Source organism: Porites lutea, chromosome 8, assembly GCF_958299795.1.
Source record: "Porites lutea chromosome 8, jaPorLute2.1, whole genome shotgun sequence".
Lineage (NCBI taxonomy): Eukaryota > Metazoa > Cnidaria > Anthozoa > Scleractinia > Poritidae > Porites > Porites lutea.
This window is the reverse complement of record NC_133208.1, coordinates 2,176,574-2,197,046: the sequence shown is the minus strand read 5'-3', so window position 1 is coordinate 2,197,046 and position 20,473 is coordinate 2,176,574. Positions and strand designations below refer to the sequence as shown.

Here is a 20,473-nt window from a genome sequence, read left to right as displayed (position 1 = left end):
ACAGCAGAAATCACTGATTTGCCCATTCCGGCATCTCCAATGATTACCATAACACGATTTTCAGAAGTACGGTCGTCTAGCCACAACTTGATCTTCTCAAAGATGCGCAAGCGCGTTCCCTCCTGGTATTTCTCAGCGTGATACTGGATGACCCTCTCGGTATTAACTTTTGCTAATTTTCTCAGAGCTTCATCCTCTTCAGCTTTGTCTCTTCTTTCTTCAGCGTTTGCAGCCTCATACTTTATCTGCTGTTGCAATTCTTGTTGGTTTCTCCGAACTTCCTGTACTAACATCTGTTTTGTATCTTGTAAAGACCGCTGTACACCTTCAACTGCTTGGCGCGTGTCCTGAAGAATTCTGTGGTCGTCTTGTTGCAATTTCACTGCCTCGATTTGTATCTGGTGTAAATTGCCAACTGCCTTGTGTGTATCTTGAAGCGTCTGTTCCACTCTGCCAACCGTTTGGTGCGTATCTTGAAGAGTTTTGTGGTCCTCCTGTTGCAAATTCCTGGCTTCTTTTTGCGTCTGTTGCACTTTTCTAACTATTTGATGCGTATCGTGAAGAGTTCCGTGATCTTCCTGTTGGGTTTGGAGCACTTGCTGTTGTTTTGTACGTAGATCTTTCAGCTGGAATTGGATCTCCTCGTCATTTTTCATCCATTCAGTAACAGCCCTGACATAGTCCTCCCCACAAGGCTCTCTCTTTAACCTGTTCACCTCAGACTGACTTAAACCAAGCGAAACAAGAACGGAACTTATTTCCTGCCATTTTACATCGAACACTGATGTTTGAATGCCAGTAGTTGTCACATGACCATAGAGCACGTTTCGATAGTACTTCATGCGAGCAAGGTTAGCCTCTGTAGAGGTGTCACTCACGGGAGGCATTTTGTGCCAAGAGCCCGAGGGGGGAGGGGATAGGCCGCAAATGTTAGTCAGCAAGAGGAACAGAAGAGTGATATCAAAGTTAATAGAGTTTGGTGGCCCTCCACCTGGTGGTGGAAACAGTTTGTCCCATTGACTACCATTCAGAATTTTTCTATGCCGAAGTTTAGTAAGAGTGGAATGAATATGTTTGGAACTAAGATTAGCGGCCAAGTTGGCAGGAGGGTGATGGGAATCGAAAATATTCCTCAGCACTGTTGTTCCGCCATCGATGAGAAGCCTGCTTAGCTTGTTTCCATTTGTCTTCTCAACAGAGCTGGCCAGGGGTGACGGTGTTGCAGTCGCCATAAAAGCCAGAAAAGGAAATATTCACCACCTTTTAAATCTGTGTAGAAAATTGCAGCTATCTTTTTCTCATTTTTAAGGTAATTTGAAAGAACTGACTAGTTGTGTACCTCACCAAGGTTATTAAGATATTCAGACGGTCTCATAACATAAACATTTTAAATTGAACGGCTTTTGCATAATAGACCCTTTTCCAAAAGTAAATAAACAAACAAACAAACAAACAATCCTCTTTGTTTTCCCTCAAAAACTTTACATAAGCATGCATTTTGCATAAGAACAATTGCAAGTACCAAGAGAAATTAACCCATTCGCCCCTGAACCGCCCGTAACCGTCCGTGCGGATCCAGGTCCTTTCTACCCATTGTGACGTCATCAGTTTTAACGGTCAAGGACAACTTTTCTTCACTAACTTGTGCAGAGTGAAGAGATCTTTCAAACCATACCACAATGAGCACAATTTAGTCAAGGACACCGGAGAAACAAGCAAAAAACCACGTGACATTGACCGGAAAATCTCCATGAAAATCTTGTTCCATTACCCACCTACCTTTCCTTTCGCCTAAGCCTAAGATCCTAAAAGCTTTCCTAAAAACTCTTCCCACCAAAATGAAGCCTACTAAATGCCCAGCAAGAGAAAAAAAAAATGAGGCAAGAAGAGCGAAAAAAGAAGGGAGGAGAGAAAGCGAAAAGTAAAAGTCAAGACTGTTGTGTCACTTTTAAACCCCAAAACTCCAAATTTTGCTTTACGCGCATGCCCGAACTTCGCAAGCTGATATTTTGCATCTGGATCAGAAGGCCGCGAAGTGTACGACCTGTAAACCGGTTTCTGGTAAGTTTTAGCTCTTTATAACACGACAGTGACCAGAAAACCACTCGACTAGCTTCAAAACGCGTTTTTCGGCAAAATCTCCAGCAGCGAATGGGTAAGACGGTCTGCTTGTGCAAAATTTTGGAGGGAAAACAAAGTGTATTATGACTATTATATGGTAGTTTTGAATTATAAGGTTTATAACGGTGCACACTTTCATCATCATGCAAATTTATATGTGATATTAATATATTTGGTCTTTCACCTTCATCCTTCACGAGTTTGCAACAAAATGACTAAATGACAAGCGCATCCACTCCCGGTTGGTTTGTAAGCTCAATTTGGGGATAAAAAATATCTCAGAAGTATAAAAAACACTTCTAACAAGTGTAAAGGGGTCATTGACAGATACCTGAGAAGTAGTTACTCTCTCGAGTTTAAAACTTGGAGGACAGTTCTACAAGCACCAATCATACAAACTCAAAAAAAATGACAAATGTTAACTAGAATTTAGGAGGCATAAGTCAATTTTGGTAGGGATATAATAGCACTTGTAATTTCCCTAAAGATAAGTTTACTCACAGGTTGTAGCATGACTCATATGCAAATTACAAAACCTATTATATTTCATTAAATTATACAATAAAAAAGAGCATCATCCCAAGATTCCAAGATACCACACAAAACAAAATGAAAATTATTATACCATAAACAGAAATAAATTTTAAGTTTATTTACATGCTCTGAAGTCCCATTTCATCCCACTTCCTCTGCCCCCTCTCCTCTCCCTACTTCCACTACTTCTCCCCTCTCCCATGCCCTACAACTCCCCCTCCTCCCCCCAATTACCACTTTCACTCCCACAACCCTTCTCTATCCCCCTTCTCAATTACCACCAGAGTGCCAGTATCACTAGCCCTCCCTTAAACCACAAATGCCACTGCCACTCCTCCCTCCCTCCTGGTTACCAATAATAATATTACCCTCTCACCCTCCTTCATTTACCAATTGAGCCTACATGCAGGTATTACAGACCCCTCTCAGTGTAACAGCTGCAACTGCCACTACCGCATTGCTGACATTACATTACTACCACCACCTCAGTGTATTAGCAGTCTTATAACATAATAACAATAACTGTGTTGCTTCTAATATACGATGAGAAAATTGTGCTCATTGGTGATTAAAAGAACTAGGCCACTACAAAATAAGTACCGGAAATGCAAGTATAATCCTTAGTTCTCTATAACACATCTATGAGGCCTTTTTACGGCAAAACTCTGACAAGCGACATGGCCTTGAACCAGTGACATAAGACTTGATTAATGAAATGGAAACAAACAGCATAATTTAAGATTACTTAAATACAGTGTAACAACAGTGACATGGCCTACTCCTCAAAACATGAAATGACCCTATTTGAAATTCTGACCAAGGACATACATACCCCCTCCTCCACCCCACCCCTAAGAGGGCCTCATTATGTACAACTGAAGCATCACATTAACAACATTGATTGGATGATTATTTATTAGGCCCAATTTTCATTTGGTTTTCAACCTACATTAGGAATATTCAATAACAATGTCAAAGAATAGAGAAGAATTGAAAGCATTATATATGTTGTAGTTAATTTTTTATCCTAGGTAATTTTTATTTTTCCTTTGTTTCAACTTCATTAGCATACATTACCATACCAAAAAACAAAAGAAAAACAAAAATTACCTGGAATAAAAATTTAACTACAACATATATCTCATCCACAAGGAAAGATGCCAGTTATTCAGGCATCACTGTATGGGCCAACTGCCTATATTAAGTTCTAGCTGCATTGAAATACACTGAACATGTAATACATGTATCAGCTACTATCTTTTTATGACTCAGTCAGTTCCAAGCATGCTCAGATCACATCATTCTAATTAACATCAATGACAGAACTATATTAACTAGATTTTAATAACACCTTTTATATTTCCAAAAGTATTTAAAAAAGTGAATGATAAACAAACAACTGACTAGCTTAACATTTTCTCATCACGATGGAACAGTTGTGTCAAAGCATATATTAGCTTTCTATTATCTCGCAGAGTTTTTTTAAAAATATGTCTTTTCCTTTACATTCTTCAGATGATGTATTGATTGTTTATCCTTATAATTTGAGCAAACTGATCTTGATGGCAGGAATTGGGGACCAATTTCTTACACAGAGGCAAAAAATACTGTAAGGTAGGGTGGTGGGGGATGGAGAAAAACCACACGTATCTTTTAAAGCATATAATCGTATTAAAAATATTCTTTATATGTGTGTATCTATACATAGCTATCTAAACAGGCATATTTTAAGTGATAATATTGAAAAAGAAGCAATATCAATCACCTCCAGAAGAATTAACAAATGTCCCACCCCCAAGCAGAGGTTTTCTGACAAATTCTCCACTGCCAGGACCTACAAGATGACAAATTCCTGACAAGTCCCCGGGGGGATTGGGTCGCTTGGAATTGACTACTTAAGCCATTATCATTAATATCATTTGAAGCAAATTTTTCTTTCTTTTCATTGGCTGAAAGCCCTCCAGATGACCTGTAAATAACTGTCTACAAATATAATGGTCTGCTCATGCACAATTTCGTCCAACTGTGTTTGGCTTTGTCATTTGGCTGCAAATAATATTCAGTGCTCATGCGTAAAAGAACCCATGCTTTTTTCCTTGCGTGAAAATGGCAGATCGCTTCGCTTCCCGAGGATATACCCAGGCCTGTAACCAGGGGGGTGCACGGGGTGCGTTCGCACCCCCCACCGGCCCCAAAGGTCCACATTTTGATACTCAATATCCAAGTTAAGGAGTGCAGTCGGTTAAACTGAAGTTTCAAACTTAACAGTGATATTTAAGGCGGCTGCATACATATAGCAGGGCATGCATGGGCCAGGTAAGACTGTTGACCCTCACACTAATTCACATATATTATCAAGTTAAAATTGATTTGGATGAGTTGGTAAATCTGTTTGCCACCAAACACCCACGGAAGCTAGAGCTCGGGACTATTCTGAGGGATTAGTTCTGCAGTATTTTGATGTATCATTTTACATCATAAAATTACTCCTTTATAACTTAATTCAAACAGTTGTATTTGACAAATGTAATATTCAGTTCCTACCGTGTACTTTGCCGTTACAATTTCTCATGTATTGCTTCTTTCCTAAATAAACGGATCAGACAATAAAAAATACATTTCAGTAGTTTGGTCAACTTTGGCCTCGTTAGCACCTCCCCACATAAAATCCTGGTTACGGGCCTGATACCCGTTGATCAAATGATAAAACAATTACTGAACTCAATTATCAAAAAATATTGTGATTTGTCACTTTCTAGCCTGTGGACAGAACCCCCTCTCATCAGGAAAAATCAAAGAAGAGGCGTCTGTGAGTCACCATCGCTAATCGTGCATGAGAATAATTTTACATAAATTTAAAAAAGTAGTTTCTGCCGATCAAAAATAGTGTGGCTAATGTTTCATGTCATTCCAGTTCTCAAAATGTTGGTGCATGTGACTTACATTGTATTTTCATCGAGCAATTGAGAGAGAGAGATTTTTAAAATTGGTTTACTCTATACCGAGCAAGAAAAATGTTCTTGCAAGCCCATATTATTGAAGGAAAAGATCCCTGATCTTATGCAAGCCTTCACACTGGATACAGAAAGTTATTAGTGTGAAATAAAGTGCTGACAGGTCAGACGCGACTCATAAGCTCATGATAGTGTGAAACATGACCTTAGCATTAGCTTGAGTAACAGAGGTTTTCCTTAGAACTTTTCTTTCTAGTGCCTAGATTATGCATCGTAGTGCATGGAGTACCATAAATGTTGACTCAACAAATCCTATTTGTGCCTTTGATTCTTGCATTTAGAGGTTATGAAGCTGGTATAACTCATGCATATTGACTTATTATTTCCTGTGGTTTTTATGTTACCTGTTTGTGACCGGATTTGATCACTGATGCCGTTTATATTAGAACTGATTTTTCTTTTACCTCTTTGAAGCCTAAAGCTTTTTAGTACGGCTAAAGAACCTTTCAATAAAGATTTCACTTTCTTTTCTTTCCTCTGGTGAAATCCATGGATCTGAAAAGCTACATGCATGTAGTTGTCTTTGAATGTGATGATTTTCTGGTTGCCTGCTATGTTTTGATGACAGGCCCTAAAGCCAATCAAACTCCCTCATTTACATGATGTAGTGATCCACGAGTAACAGCCGATCAAATCATTTTGCACACATTCTGGTAACAATCACGTGGCCTCCATACACGATTAGCAACAGTGAATCACAAACGCCCCTTCTCCGATTTTTCCTCAGGGGAGGGAGGTCTCTACACATGCTATCACTGTCTCGCAAATCAATTTTTTGCCTCAGCCAACCTCATCCAATAATTGTTAATTATTTTATTCATAATTGTCATGATTGTTTACATTTGAAGTTTGATGACAAGTTCAATTGATATGATGGCAACTGCAATAACTGACAAATGCTAAAATACATTTTAAGAGGAAGCAGTTAAATTTTTGCTGAGATTTAATTGCAATACCCTAGCCTGAATTTTCGTTCGCGTGATCGAATTAGCAAAGATTGCAAGTGACGTTACGGCAGCCATTTATATATTTAGTGATCAATTTCATGCAAATTAAATTCCGCAAAAACCATTGTATTGTTTTGAACAGTGACATGACTGCCTTTCAATGCAGACGAAAATCAAGAATTGTAACGAACAGATAATATGAATAGATTCGGAATTAATAAAGAAAAGCAGACAACTTACCTGTTCCAGCAGACTTCTTGAACTACATTTGTATCAACTCGATTTACTGACTCTTTCACGCCCGTAGTCTTTCAAAGTCTGCAAGTCTTCTCCACAGGCTGAGTTCTTTCCTAAGGAGGACAATGATCGTTAAAACTGTATCAACTCAATTGTTAATTCATCCCATGGGTATAAAGAAATTCAAAAGATCATGGAATGCGGGACAGAGGGAATAACGTTTCGAGAAGGTACCACGCAAAGCGGAAGTGAGTAAAGTAAAATCTTGTGGCACCTGGCTATCAATTGTTACCCCTCCAGAGCGCAAACAATGCAGTTATTCCAATAAAAGGATGCAAACTCACCTTGCCGTCGATTGCTGCCAAGTACAAGTTGATGTTTTATCCCGAAATGTAACTACATCCTGGAGACTTCGTCAACACATATTTCACACCTGTTTCACACCAGAAGGGGAATGTCCCAGAAATCCATGCGGGAAATAAAAGACTTGCCCGGAGGGGGTTAGGCTTTAGTTAGGCTCAGTCTCCTGCCTGCGCCCGCGGCCGTGACGCATGCACTGCACTCTCTCTCGTACCTTCACGGGCTGATGACCAAACCGAATTGAAAATTAAACGAGATTTGATTTGGATTCTATGAGTCATCAGCCGGGACTTTTAGGAGTTGTCGGTTGGGGAGTACCGCGGGCGCATCGAGACACCCAAGGCTATGAGACTGACTGAGCCTAGGAGCGGGGTGATCTGAGAATCCTCCTTTTCTCTTAAAATCCGTCCAATTTTTATTCCAGCCAACGCGATTGCAAACAATGGCGTTACAATAAGGGATTTAATAGGACGAGACGAGAAAAGACGTGGGCGAGGAAAGAGAAAAGTCTCTACAAGAAATTTCAAGGGGGAATACGTAAGTGGAAACCGTTACCTGCGTAAAGAGCGTTTCCGATCGAGTGACGAGTATTGCGTGAAAGAGAGGAACGAACAAAAGAGGAAATAAAGAAATATCATGGCACGTTTCATAGCATCGTGGGGAAGTGTTTCCTCTTTTCCCCTCCACCTCCCCCTCATTCCTCTTTTTTTGCTCTCTCTCTCCAACTTTCGCGCAATAACTCGATCGGAAACGCTTTGCTAGTCTTTGTACTGTACAGCCACCGCTTGCTACGTAGCCTGTTCGGCCCCTCCCCTCAGCCAACATTAACTCTTACTTCTCACTTAGGACAAAATGTTGGCTTAGGGGAGGGGTAGGTGGGCAGTTTCCCAGAAACGTATAGTGATCCGCCTGTTCCAGGTTTCTAAGATAGTGGGGAAGATGCGAAAGTGAAAGGCACGCGAAAACTTGGCGGGGCAGGCGTTGTTTATTTTTTTTTTCATGTTCTTTCTCAATTCAGCGGACCCGACTATCTCGGAGCCTGGAACAGGCTACTTGCTGCAACCTCGTCTCCAGGGGGGGGGGGGCGGGGGTACTCGACCAATATTTGGGTATGTGTGAGTCACTGAGGGTTTGAAACCCTGACCCTGGTTAGGAAAAACAATTCCTAAAATACACACCTTGCAGTAGGACAACACCCTCAATTTTATTACCCTGTTCAGAACAAAGAACAAAATGCAGGCCGTATTGTTTTAAAGCCATTTATTGGCCATTGCTATAGAGCAAATTCACGTTATAATTATAGTCATTGCTGCTGCATACTTGGAGTACAAACAAAATTAACGTAACAAATCAAATCAATCGTTCAGGTAATACCCTTTTGATAGACTCACACGAAATTATAAATCCTGTTTAAGACAGATCAGACTCACGCGAAATTGTATACTCTGTTTAGGACAGAGAGGTCATAAACCATACCCGCTCCAGCGGCTCATCCCCGTATAGACCACTAACAGGGAGTAGCCTCCCCCCTCCCCCCCCCCCCCCCCCCAGGTTACCGATGCATCCGTTTTATTCACCATCTTCAATGGCCACGGGGAATCAAGGATTTGACCTAACAGCGTTTTGCACCAGGATCCCAATTTGGATGGTGGCGTTCACGGTATTCGGTTACGTTCTCTCACGGTTAACAGACTTATTTCAAAAAAAAAAAATCAGTTATTTTTAATTTTAAAACGTTTTCAACGGTCTTCCCGGGATGGAAAAAAGCCACGAGACAAGCAATCTCGTTCCCAGCATCCTCTCGCACTCGTACCCCGGGAAAAGACTGACGGCTTTTGAGGAGCAAAAAATCTACTTTTATTATTATTTTTTTTCACCCCAGCATTGCGTTCGCAAACATACCGTAAAATTCCGAAAATAAGCCCCTCCGTGTATAACCCCCTCCGACGAAGCCCCCCAAACTCGTAACGCAAAAAACTCTCCGTTAACTCACCCCTCCAAATATAAGCCCCCCCGGAGGCTTGTACTTGGCAATTGCCCTCAAATACAAAGTAATACAAAGCAAAAAAGGTAAATTTCCTTTCAACTATTAGGCTAGCCCAATCGATTTTGAAACGCTAATTTCCCTCCATAGATAAGCCCCTCCAAAAATAAGCCCCTCAAAAAGGACATTTGAAAAATATAAGCCTCGGGGCTTATTTTCGGAATTTCACGGTATCGTTGTCAGTCATATACAGAACAATTCCAAGAACAAAATCGTATTAAGAATATGCAGAAACTGTCCAACAATTTATTATACTACAAATTAACAACATCCCAAAGACAATAATTATTGATTATGGGAATTTGCATTTTACTTGTTAATACCAAGTCATTCAATGATACTCTTTGGAAAATCTTAAAATTTAAAACGTAGCTATTGTTTATGATACTGATTGTAAGTTTTCCAGGGGTGAAGCCAGCCATTTTTTCCTTTTAAGCCTCTGGGCCCAGTTGTTCGAAGGCTGATTAGCGCTTAACCAATGGTTCATTTTAACCCGGGTTCCTTTTTCTTGTGTTCAAAAGCATTTTCTCAGATAATTTTCTCCGTTGTTTTTAAGAGCATCCAACCATCAACTTGTTGACAAAAAGAATTAAACTGAATTTACTTTTTAAGCTCTCATATCTGAATTCAAATTTCGAACTAACACTGGGTTATCTTAACCCAGCTTTGAACAACCCGGCCCACGGTTAACTTTAGTTAAGACAATACAGCACAGTTCGCTTTTGCAGTTAAAACTGTTGTGTTAAATGAGTTAATCACATGACATTTGTCGGACATATAGTTTATTTGTGTCCCTAGTGGCATCATTTACACCCCATCGCTTCGCTCGGGCGAAAATGATGCTACTCGGACCACACAAACTACATGCCCACCAAAATGTGATTGTCCTATTTACACTAACAGTAAAACTACATGATCTAGCAGGTACTACAAGTAAACAAAGCTGGCTAACATCCGTCACCGCGACAGACATTGGTATCTGTGTTAGGTTCAATTTCACTCCTTGTTATTAACTTTCGATTAGGGAAGGTACGTTTTCATTTTGGAGAGGTGGGGCTTCATAGAGGAGGGTCATCAAAAAGCAATAATGGGACCCTTGGGGAGGGTCACCCTTATTATAAAAGGTATTAAGGGTGAGTCAAGCCTCTTTTTCACAGCGGTTTGTGTAAATGTGTTTAGTTACCACATCGATGTCATTTTTTTCGTATTTTAAAGCTTCGTACCAGTCCCTTCTATTGAACGGGAACTTGTAATTACTCAAGATTCCTGTTAAACAGCAGTTTTATTGCAGTTCATTCATCTGATTCATTCACTCTTTCTTTCTTTTTTCCTCTTGTTCTGCCATGGCACGTAACTGTCTCGGACGCCGGAAGACCCGTGTTCTTTTTCGGCCGTACCTTGACACTGATGTGTCCACTGTATGCAGTACAGGGCTGTCACTTATATCGCTCAATTCTCTCGATGATTTTGACAATGTTTCAGAGCCTATAATCCTTTTCTCTTCATCACTTTCTGAGCCCAAAGTTGGAGTTTCTTCACGCAGTAGAGTCTCTTTCTCCATGCCTGATAGTCCTACTGGCGATATGTACTTTATATATGTCACTTTCTCTGGCTTCTTCCCCTTAAACACGATTCTATGACGTACCAAATACAAATTAAGTTCATGAACTTTCAACGACGACGATATTTGGTGAGAATTTTACAATTGCTGTCATTAAATGTCGTTGTTATCTTGTTCCAGCCACTGCGTTTGCTGCCTTTCAGTTTCAGTTTTTCGCTTTTCTTTACGCATTTCAATTTCAGCAAGGTGATCAACATAGTCCTTCATAAACTTCTGCGGGACAATACAGTTCCGAGAAAATTCAGCTTTTGTCTCGTCGTCTCCTGGATTTAATTTGTTTTGGTGGAACACTCTTTTCATTTGAGCTTGGGGCTGAAAATCATCAGGTTCACGACCACCGATAGATGTTGCTGATAGTGGTAGATAGGAAGGGTCGGAGAGTCGCCTCTACAACCCAGTCCCCCCCCCCCCCCACCCTCCCAATTAAAAACGTACCTTCCCTTATATGAGCTCGTTTAAACCCAAATTTTTGTTAACCCGGGCTTAATGGCTTAAAGGCAGCTACGCCCCTGTTCTCAGGTTTTTCCGTTCACTTGCTGACTAATTTTTTTTTTTTAATAATACTGACAAAAAAACTCTACAACTATGGTCCTTCAGTTACTGGTCATGATGCCGGATACTGAACATCACTTCTTAAGGTTCTGTTTTACTTAAGAGCTAGTTCTAAGCCATTTAATGACTGCAATAAAAAAATATATGACTTAAGCTATTGCTCACGATACTGAATGTAAGCTCTTGGGTTTTCCTTTTCCCTTGCTAAACTACAGTCATAAAATACCGACAAAAAACTCCACAATTATCAACCTTAGCTATACAGGTCAAGACGATACACTTGGAGCGCTAATTCGATCTAAGCTATTTAATGACACCAATAAAAATATAGAACTCTTCAAATATAGAACTTTTGCTTTTGCTTATGATACCAAAAATACGTTCTTAGGTTTTCCTTTTCACTCACTAAACTAAGTCATTTACTTTGATACCGACGAAATGCTCTACAACTATCATCTTTCAGCTCATGGTCAATCATGACGTCTGATACTGAACATCACTTCTTAAGGCTCTGTTTTACTTAAGTGCTAGTTCTAAGCCATTTAGAGACACCAATGAAAAAAATTTTTCAAATGTAAAACTTAAGCTATTGCTCATGACACTACAAGTAAGTTCTAAGGTGTTTCTATTCACTGTATACATTAAGTGATATAATACCGACAAAAAAAACTGCAATTACCATCCTAAAGCGACAGCTCATGTTAATACACTTGGAGTGCTTATTTTAAGCCATTTTATGACACCAATAAAAGTAAAGAACTCTTCAAATACAAAACTTAAGCTATTACTTATATGTTACTGAATGTAAGTTCTTAGGTTGTCCTTTAATTTGCTAAACTAATCACTACCAACCAGAACAATCTGCAATTATCATCCTTAAGTTACAGGACATTATGATACAATAGGAGTGCTAATTCGATCTAAGCCATTTAACGACACCAATAAGAATAAAGAACTATTTAAATATAAAACTTAAGCTATTGCTTATGATACTACAAGTAAGTTCTTAGGTGTTTCTTTTAACTCGCTAAATTAAACTAAGTCATTTAATATAATAACGACAAAAAAACTCTAGTCTTCAGTTATCAACCATCAGCTACAGGTCATGATGATAATGAACATCATTCCTTTGGATTTCTTGTTTGACTTGCTAATTGTAGAAGCTATTTCATATAAAAAAACTTAAGTAGGTTGTCAACAACCCTCGGATCGGACCGCCGGAATTGAATAAACCGCAGTAACTCACTAAATAACAAAAGGTTAGGAACAGAGTCACAAAGGTTGATCCTGAGTCCGGTCCAATCCAGGTTTTGTCAACAGTCGTTTAAATTTAAACCTAAAGCTATTGCTAATAAAACCATAGTTATTAGAGGAGACTGGTTATGAAAAGCGGCAAACATCGATGATAAAAACAACAGTGCTGCAGTTTATGTTCAAAGCACCGTGAAAGTGCACAATCCTTTGTTTTCTGTTGGCAAATTGTTACGGAATAAATTAATGCAACGTTTTTATTGGTCAATACAATCAAAATGATAGGAATTCTTTTGAACCTTGTGCACTTTCAGGTCCACAAAAACATATAACAAAGGAGTCTGACGGGTTTCATAACCATTCCACTCAATTTTAATTTAGTTAAAACTATGATAAAACTGAACACTAGTTCTGTTGGTCCTCTGTATTCTATGCTTATACTAAGCCTGCTAACGATGCTGAATCCGTTCTTACGATTTTTGTACTAAATCTAAACTCTTCAAATACAAATCTAAAGCTATTGCTTATAACTCAATAAAAGACATACATGTACGGTTAGAAATACGGTTACAGGGGTTTAACCCATTCGGTCCGATCCAGGTTTAGTCAATGGTTCTTTAAATATAAAACTAAAGCTATTGCTTATGAAACTGAACATTAGTTCTCTTTTTCTGTCCTACTTGCTAGAACTAAGCCTTGAACCAACAGCGAAATCTTCAAATACAAATGGTAAGCTATCGATAATGATACTGAATCAGTTCTTGCGATTTTTGCGCTAAATCAAATACAAAACTGATTATGTACTGAAAATATGTTACATTGCTGTTCTGTCTTATATACTTGAGTTGTAAATACTAAGTCCTAGAAACCTAACTGTTCCAAAATATACCTTGAACCTTGCTTTCGAAACTGATTAGAACATTAACTTCAGGTTCTCCGTTTTATTAGCAACTAAAAAAATGTCAGGTCTAAAAAGAAGCTTCTTCATGTAAAAACGAGAAGCTGTTACTTCAGTCACAATGATGTTAACAAAAAACTATTTGACCATAAACTTTACAATAAACTGATCACAAACTTACAAAATGAACCTACATAGTTCATTTACACTACACTGTTTTACATGCTAACATAGTCATTTAATGACACCTAAAGGAAATTCTTAAAAATATTATCTGTTGTGATTATGATATTGTACATGTTTTCTGTTGGTTTGCTTTAGTAATTCTAATTCACCCAATGTTAATAGAACCTCTTCAAATGTAAGCCTTGTGCTATTGCTTACGATACTTTTTTTTACAGCGTGTTGTTCAGTCCACCTCCTGTCAATGTGTCAATAAGAGACTGGCTGCTCACATAACATTTCTGGACGCTGCATGTACATCCATCATCAATGTTAAACTTCCAACTGCAACATTAATAAGTAAAGACTAAACATCAACAACTACTTCGCAGTACAGTAAGACCAAAAACACTACCAGCACCATCAATAAAAAAAAAGGAGAAATAAACTTATTAAGTTCTACTTACAAGACAGAAGTACTGGTAGATCCACCACTAACAAAAAATATAAAAAATAAAACGGTGTTGAACAGAATAGACAGAGGTTAAAAATATAAACATTCGTTATTAAAAGATACATTCTAAAAGTACAAAAGAATATCAACAATTGTGAGAGATTGTGAGCAGTAACAGTGCTGTTCGGTTCAGTTTAACTGAGTCAGCTGCCACTAGAGTCTTTCCGATAAATATGTTCCGAAGTACTAGGGGTAAATTTACTAAATACAACAAATGGAATGTGCTTTGTGCCCTATTCACTCCAACAAAACATATTTAATTATAGCAGGTTTAACAAAACGAAATATTTTAAAGTAACTTCATATCTCAATTTAAACTTGTGCTTTAAATTCTGCGAACTTAAGGCGACAAACACCAATACGCAGCCTTTAAGTGGAAACATATGCCAAGGCGATAAACTAAACAGCTTTTAATCATGTTAAATATTGGTGCGAAAGAGGCGTAAGGGTTTCGGATGTTATCATTACATCCTACAAGCGTGTGGTCAAAAGCAGAGTTAAAATATCATTGAGAACCTTCGTGGCCAATTAGCATGGGTTAACTAATTTCGGTTTCTCAACCGTGCTTCTTTTCGAGCCAAGAATGAACTTTAAGTAACGTAAAAATCCCGTATTATAATCCTGGATATATGCCTACCCGTTTGCTATTAAAATGATGTTCTGGTTACACGCTGATTCCATCTCATTGGTGAGCACATAACGGTTCCTCAGCAGCAATTTTTGTTTTTGTTTAAAAACGTTAAAACGTTTTACAATTTCAGTTCAGTTCAGTTCAGTTTTACTTAGCCAAAGTAAATTACAATGCAAAAATACATATAAGAATTGTTAGTTGGCAAGGGAGCCCAGAAGAAACCAGAAGGCTTATTAAGCCTAGGCTCCCCAGTCACAAAGAAATTAGTAAAATGATCAATCAATCACAGTCGCAACGGGAGAGAAAAGAGAATCTTGCACTCACAATTCGTTGCCGGTCGACGCACTGTGGCACAACCTTTGTCTCAAGGTGTTGAGCTTTCGGAAACTGCAAATCATTAAAATACGATGAATAAGTTACTCAGTTGACGGATTGAAAATTTATGTATAAAATTAGTAATTATCAAAACTATAAAGGCCACTTATTTCTGATTGCTTCAGTGAAATCTTCCTGGTTACTATGGATGGGGAAAACTGAATGCAAAAACCAAAAGCAATCGATAATACTTAATTTACGCATGCAATTAGAAAATATCTGTTTATGTAAGGATCTGAAATCCCCCCAAAAACTGAATTTGTATTCATTAGTGGTCCCAGATAACAAAGTAAGAACCATTATTACATCCCTTTCAATTACACAAGATCTATGTAATCTGCAAGAATATTTGAAAATTGAGAATACAGCTACTGGCAAAGTTTTTAAAGCTTCACAATGTTTTCTGGAGCTGAGATATCTCGCTCACTTCTCATGACGTTTTCTTATGATGATGTATTGATATTGTTAAGGGAAAATTGAGGTTTAAATTTCTTTAAAAACTTAGTTGAGAGAATTTGTTTTATGATCAAAGCATTTTCTCTCATAAGGTGATCATTTCATCGCTTCTCATGTTTTCGTATGACGATGTAATGATATTGTTAAGGGAAACTTGAGGTCACCCTTGGGACTTGAAGGGTTAAGCGGCCAGCGGTCAGCGGCCAGAGGCCAGCCTCAGGGAAGGGACAAGTGGCCGCTTAATAAAAGGTACTTTTTACTGTGATTTACTAACAGCTTTGTTCGCAGGGAATCTGGTAACAGGCCGCTAAATAGAGTAGCTGCTTAATAAAGGTACTTTTTACAGTGATTTACCGACAGCTTTGTTTGCAGGGAATCTAGTAACAGGCCACTAAACAGAGTAGCTGCTTAATAGAGGTTCGACCCCACTAATATCCACAAACTGCAATATCCTTCACACAAGCTCCTTTTTGGGAACTAATATTGCAAATTTAATGTGGGTGTGATCTGTCGACGCTACGTTAACTTAGCAATTCTTCGACTAACGATAAGGAAAAAACGCATTGCTCACCTTTTGCTTCCCGGTTTCCTTTGTCTCGCGGCAGTTTTACTTGGATAACTGTGCACATATTTTTGAAGTGCTTATCGCCAATAGCTATCAAACCCTCTTGTGGACAGGACGCCAGACACTGGGACGGTACAAAATTTATATCAAGTACAGTTAGGAAATCGCCAGTGCTAACATTGAACAACGGAAGACAATACCTCTCTGAAGTATTCATGCAGACGATAACACATTCCGTCTTACTTACAAAGGCACAGCCAAGAACTTTGCGAACGGTGCATAGCGTCCGGAGATGCTTTCCTGAAGATGCTTTTAAAACAAGTACTTTTTGCTTGAACTGAACGTTTGTAGAGATAAGGACAAACTCCTCTGTTGGAGAAAACATCCCAGGTATGCCCTCTTTAAGGCCACGACGACGTTCAAATTTCAGAGTTCTGTTCCATAGTACATCTTCGCCATCTGAAAGCTGAACTGAGCTAGGAGGGACATGTACCAATCCACCACGTGTTACAATAGTGGATAGCAGCTGATATTTACTGTTACATACTATGGCTTCTATACGAAACAGATGTGCTGACTGGAAACCCTCGTACCAAAGTGGGATGGTCTTCACTATGTTTCCATTTGATGTGTCCAGGATGCTTACTTCAAAATCTTCCCCCACACAGGCTACACATTGGTCTGAAACTGGCATTATATCCGTAACCTCGCTTAAATTAGGCCAACTTAGGATTTTGTGTGACAACTCAAAATTCCATAGCTGAACAGCCGTCCCAGGTTTACGTGGTTTCAAAAGGACACCTTCTGACACAGGTACAAGTAAAACATCACTTGTACTTATCAGTTTCTCTGCTTTACGCTCTGCACTCGACACATCCAAACATACCACTTCTATGTCTTCCTGCCTTTTAAAGGTACCATAAATGGTCTTCCCATCTAAAGCGAAGGCAATAGGAAAAATGAAAGGAAAACGCCAGTTGAGCCTCAAATCGTCCCGTTTAGCACAGTTAAGCATTGTAATATTGCTTTCCTCATAAAATACCCTTAATACACTTTGTTTGTTTAATACAAATACAAACCCATAAACCCAAGAACTAAAAAAAAACATAGGATCGCCCATCAAGAATCCACCTTTGCTAGATGCTTCGTAATTCCGAGGATCATCGACGGGATCGACGGGATCATTGACGGGATCATCGACGTTAAAGGAAAAGGTGCCAGAAGGCAACTTAATGACGTTTAAGCGAAAACTTAAGTTTGGCCCCGGGCGTAATAATGGAAATGACAAAGACGAACAAAAAAGAAATTGAATGTCAGGGGTAAACTTAATCATTCCACAAGGTTGATTGGTGGCGACTTCTGCGAGAGTGGTGTCTAAGCAGTTCAATGCGTCAACCAAACATACCAGTCCTGAAGAATGGGAAATTGCCAGAAGCGTTCCATCTGGAGACCAAGCAAAAGACAAAACAGCTTCATTTCTGATGGTTCGAGTGATCTCTTCACCATTTTTTAGATTCCACATGACAAGGCATTTAGCATCGCCAGGGCAATCGGTGATAATTTTGCTCTCGTCCCCATGAACTGAACAAACAGAAAATCTGCAATTGCTTCTTGGAAACAGAGGTTGGAGGTTTCCTTCAAACGAGTAAGCATGGCTAAGGATTCCAGGAAGAACAACGGGCTCAGTAGGGTGAAAAACAACAGAGCGATAACAGGAGTATACTTTTGAGTATGGTGCCTCTCTTAAGGGGAAATAAGAGGCCAAGTAGCATTTCTTGGCCTTAACCGGACGTACCCACCTTTGCTCACCCGTTTCGAGTGACCAAAGGTAAATCATTCCATCAGTACATTCGCAAACCATGAACTCCTGCGTAGCGGAAACATCAAAACAAGCAACCGTGGAGTTACAGGGAAACTCAGCCTGGGTCTCATTTGACTCCTTCACAGCTTCCTTATGAAGGTACTCCATATAGGGTATTTTACGACTCTGTAAAACTTTTGTCGCTTCACCAGCAAAAACGTCCTCTCCCTCGTTCACCATCACTTGAAATATTGTACTAGGATGCGTCGAAAGTCTCCCATGGTACTTTCGTAAGAGAGACAACAACGTGCCAAGGGCTTTTTGGCTCTCACTACTCAATGACTGAAAAGCTTCCTGTTTCTGAGTAAGGATAATATCTTTACAACTAGCCGTGTTGTTTACACAAAGCTTTGCATACACAATGTCTAAGTCGGTGACATAGTTGTTAACGATTTCGTCAAAGCTTCTTGGACTCTCTGCCACCTCTTCCGACTCGAGCATATGATAAACACCATGCTGTAGGGCGTACCTTGCATTGTTACTGAATTCTGTTCCGTGAACGCCTTTTCTTTTTACGTTATTCAGTTCATTAGTACAGAGCTGAGAGAGCATGGCATGACCTTGCTTTTCATCCACAGAGAAGTTGTGTCGCCCGTAGGCAGTTCTGTCAGTCAACCAATCCTTAACTGATTTGTGGAAGAACACAATGCAGTCATCATGAATAGGTAGAAGGGTTGAGATAGAGTCGATAGCTTTTGTTACTTTCCGAGGACCAGATGGGGACTTCGAGTCCGAAAGCAACATCTTAGAAACAATGTCTCGTGGAAGCGGTTCTCTTGCAGCCGCCAGAGCACTTAGAAAAGTCAAAAACTGGTCCTCACCAATTTTCAATTCTTTCTCTAAACGTTCAAAGTAGGATTGATAAACAGACGATACACCAGAAGGTAAGGTTCTTTCTAACTCCACGGGGGTAAGAAGTGAAACGTTTTCCTTGATAAAATCGATCATCAAATAAGCATATAAAAAGTGTCCTGCAGCCTTTCGGACCAGTGCATCGATAACGACCTCTTTAGAGCCCGTTTGATTAACGCTGCTCAACTGTTTTTTAACGAAGAATCTGATGTCTTTAACGTTTTCTTCGTTATCTTGCTCCAACTGAATAGGATTAAACTTTTTAAGACGATCTGCAATATTTACTTCGGGTCGAGTGGTAACAAGAAACCGGAACCAAAGAGGAAGTTTACAAAAATGATTGGCTACGACATCAAGCAGATCATTGCGGCCTTTGTATTCACTTTCATCCAGGCCATCAATAACTAAGAGCAAATTTGTCCCAGGGTCTCCTACCCTGCGTAAAGGCTCTTCGAAAAGAAATTCGAACAACTCCTGAACTTCTAGGCTGTTCATGTCCACACCCAAGTTTCTAGAAAGTTTCTTCACAAGTTCACTTTTGTATTCTGGTAAAACATCACACAGCTGACAAGCTAACGACTGCAGCATCACCTTCGGGTTTCTGTAACGTTCCTTGTTGTGCTGACAAAAGTGACTTCCTGAGAGCCGACCAGCCTGTTGCATTCTCTGACAAACGACAGCGGCGATCACTGATTTGCCCATTCCCGCATCTCCACAGATTACTATCACACGATTTTCAGATGTAAGGTCGTCTAGCCACAATCTGATCTTCTCAAAGATGTGCAAGCGCGTTCCCTCCTGGTATTTCCCAGAGTGATACTGGATGACTTCCTCGGTATTAACTTTTGCTAATTTTCTCAGAGCTTCATCCTCTTCAGCTTTATCTCCTCTTTCTTCAGCATTTGCAGCCTCAAGCTTTATCTGCTGCTGCGATTCTTGTTGGGTTGTCCGAACTTCCTGTAACATCTGTATAGACCGCTGTACACCTTCAACTGCTTGGCGCGTGTCCTGAAGAATTCTGTGGTCCTCTTGTTGCAATTTCACTGCCTCTGTTTGCATCTGTTGTAAATTGCCAACTGCCTGGTGTGTATCTTGAAGCATCTGTTCCACTTTGCTAACCGTTTGGTGTGTATCTTGAAGAGTTCTGTGGCACTCTTGTTGCAATTTGCTAGCCACTAATTGAGTCTGCTCTACTTGGCGAACTGTTTGGTTTGTATCTTGAAGAGTTCTGTGGGCCTCTTGTTGCAATTTGATAGCTTCCAACTGAGTCTGTTGTACTTTACTCAATGTTTGATTTGTATCTTGAAGAGTTTTGTGGTCCTCTTGTTGCAATTTGCTGGCTTCTACTTGTATCTGTTGCACTTTTCCAACAATGTTGTGGGTGTCGTTAAGAGTTCTCTGATCTTCCTGTTGGGTTTGGAGCACTTCCTGTTGTTTGCAAAGCACTTCTTTTAGTTGGAATTTGATCTCCTCATCAT

General features: G+C 39.5%; 1 protein-coding gene and 1 long non-coding RNA gene across 2 annotated transcripts; both read right to left on the bottom strand.

Annotated features, from left to right (window-relative positions):
• Positions 1–468: 468 nt before the first annotated feature.
• On the bottom strand, positions 469–5,242 carry LOC140945995 (uncharacterized). The gene is made up of 3 exons (XR_012166790.1): positions 5,200–5,242; positions 2,453–2,519; positions 469–1,269 (listed from the first exon to the last, which is right to left on the bottom strand). It is a non-coding gene; the product is annotated as an uncharacterized lncRNA (long non-coding RNA).
• Positions 5,243–10,566: 5,324 nt separating this feature from the next.
• On the bottom strand, positions 10,567–20,363 carry LOC140946751 (uncharacterized). The gene is made up of 3 exons (XM_073395859.1): positions 16,289–20,363; positions 14,035–14,086; positions 10,567–10,891 (listed from the first exon to the last, which is right to left on the bottom strand). Exons 1-3 carry the CDS (start codon positions 20,094–20,096, stop codon positions 10,567–10,569), a joined length of 4,185 nt encoding a protein of 1,394 aa, XP_073251960.1. The 5' UTR covers positions 20,097–20,363.
• Positions 20,364–20,473: the final 110 nt, after the last annotated feature.

Bases quoted from the DNA above. Each gene is read 5' to 3' on its own strand.
- LOC140946751 (XM_073395859.1), bottom strand. From the start codon at position 20,096: ATGCTTCAAGATACACACCAGGCAGTTGGCAATTTACAACAGATGCAA. The intron at 14,087-16,288 runs GTGAGCAATGCG...TTAATGTTGCAG, and splicing joins AGGAAACCGGGAAGCAAAAG to TTGGAAGTTTAACATTGATG. The intron at 10,892-14,034 runs GTGAGCAGCCAG...GGTACGTCATAG, and splicing joins GCAGCGTCCAGAAATGTTAT to AATCGTGTTTAAGGGGAAGA.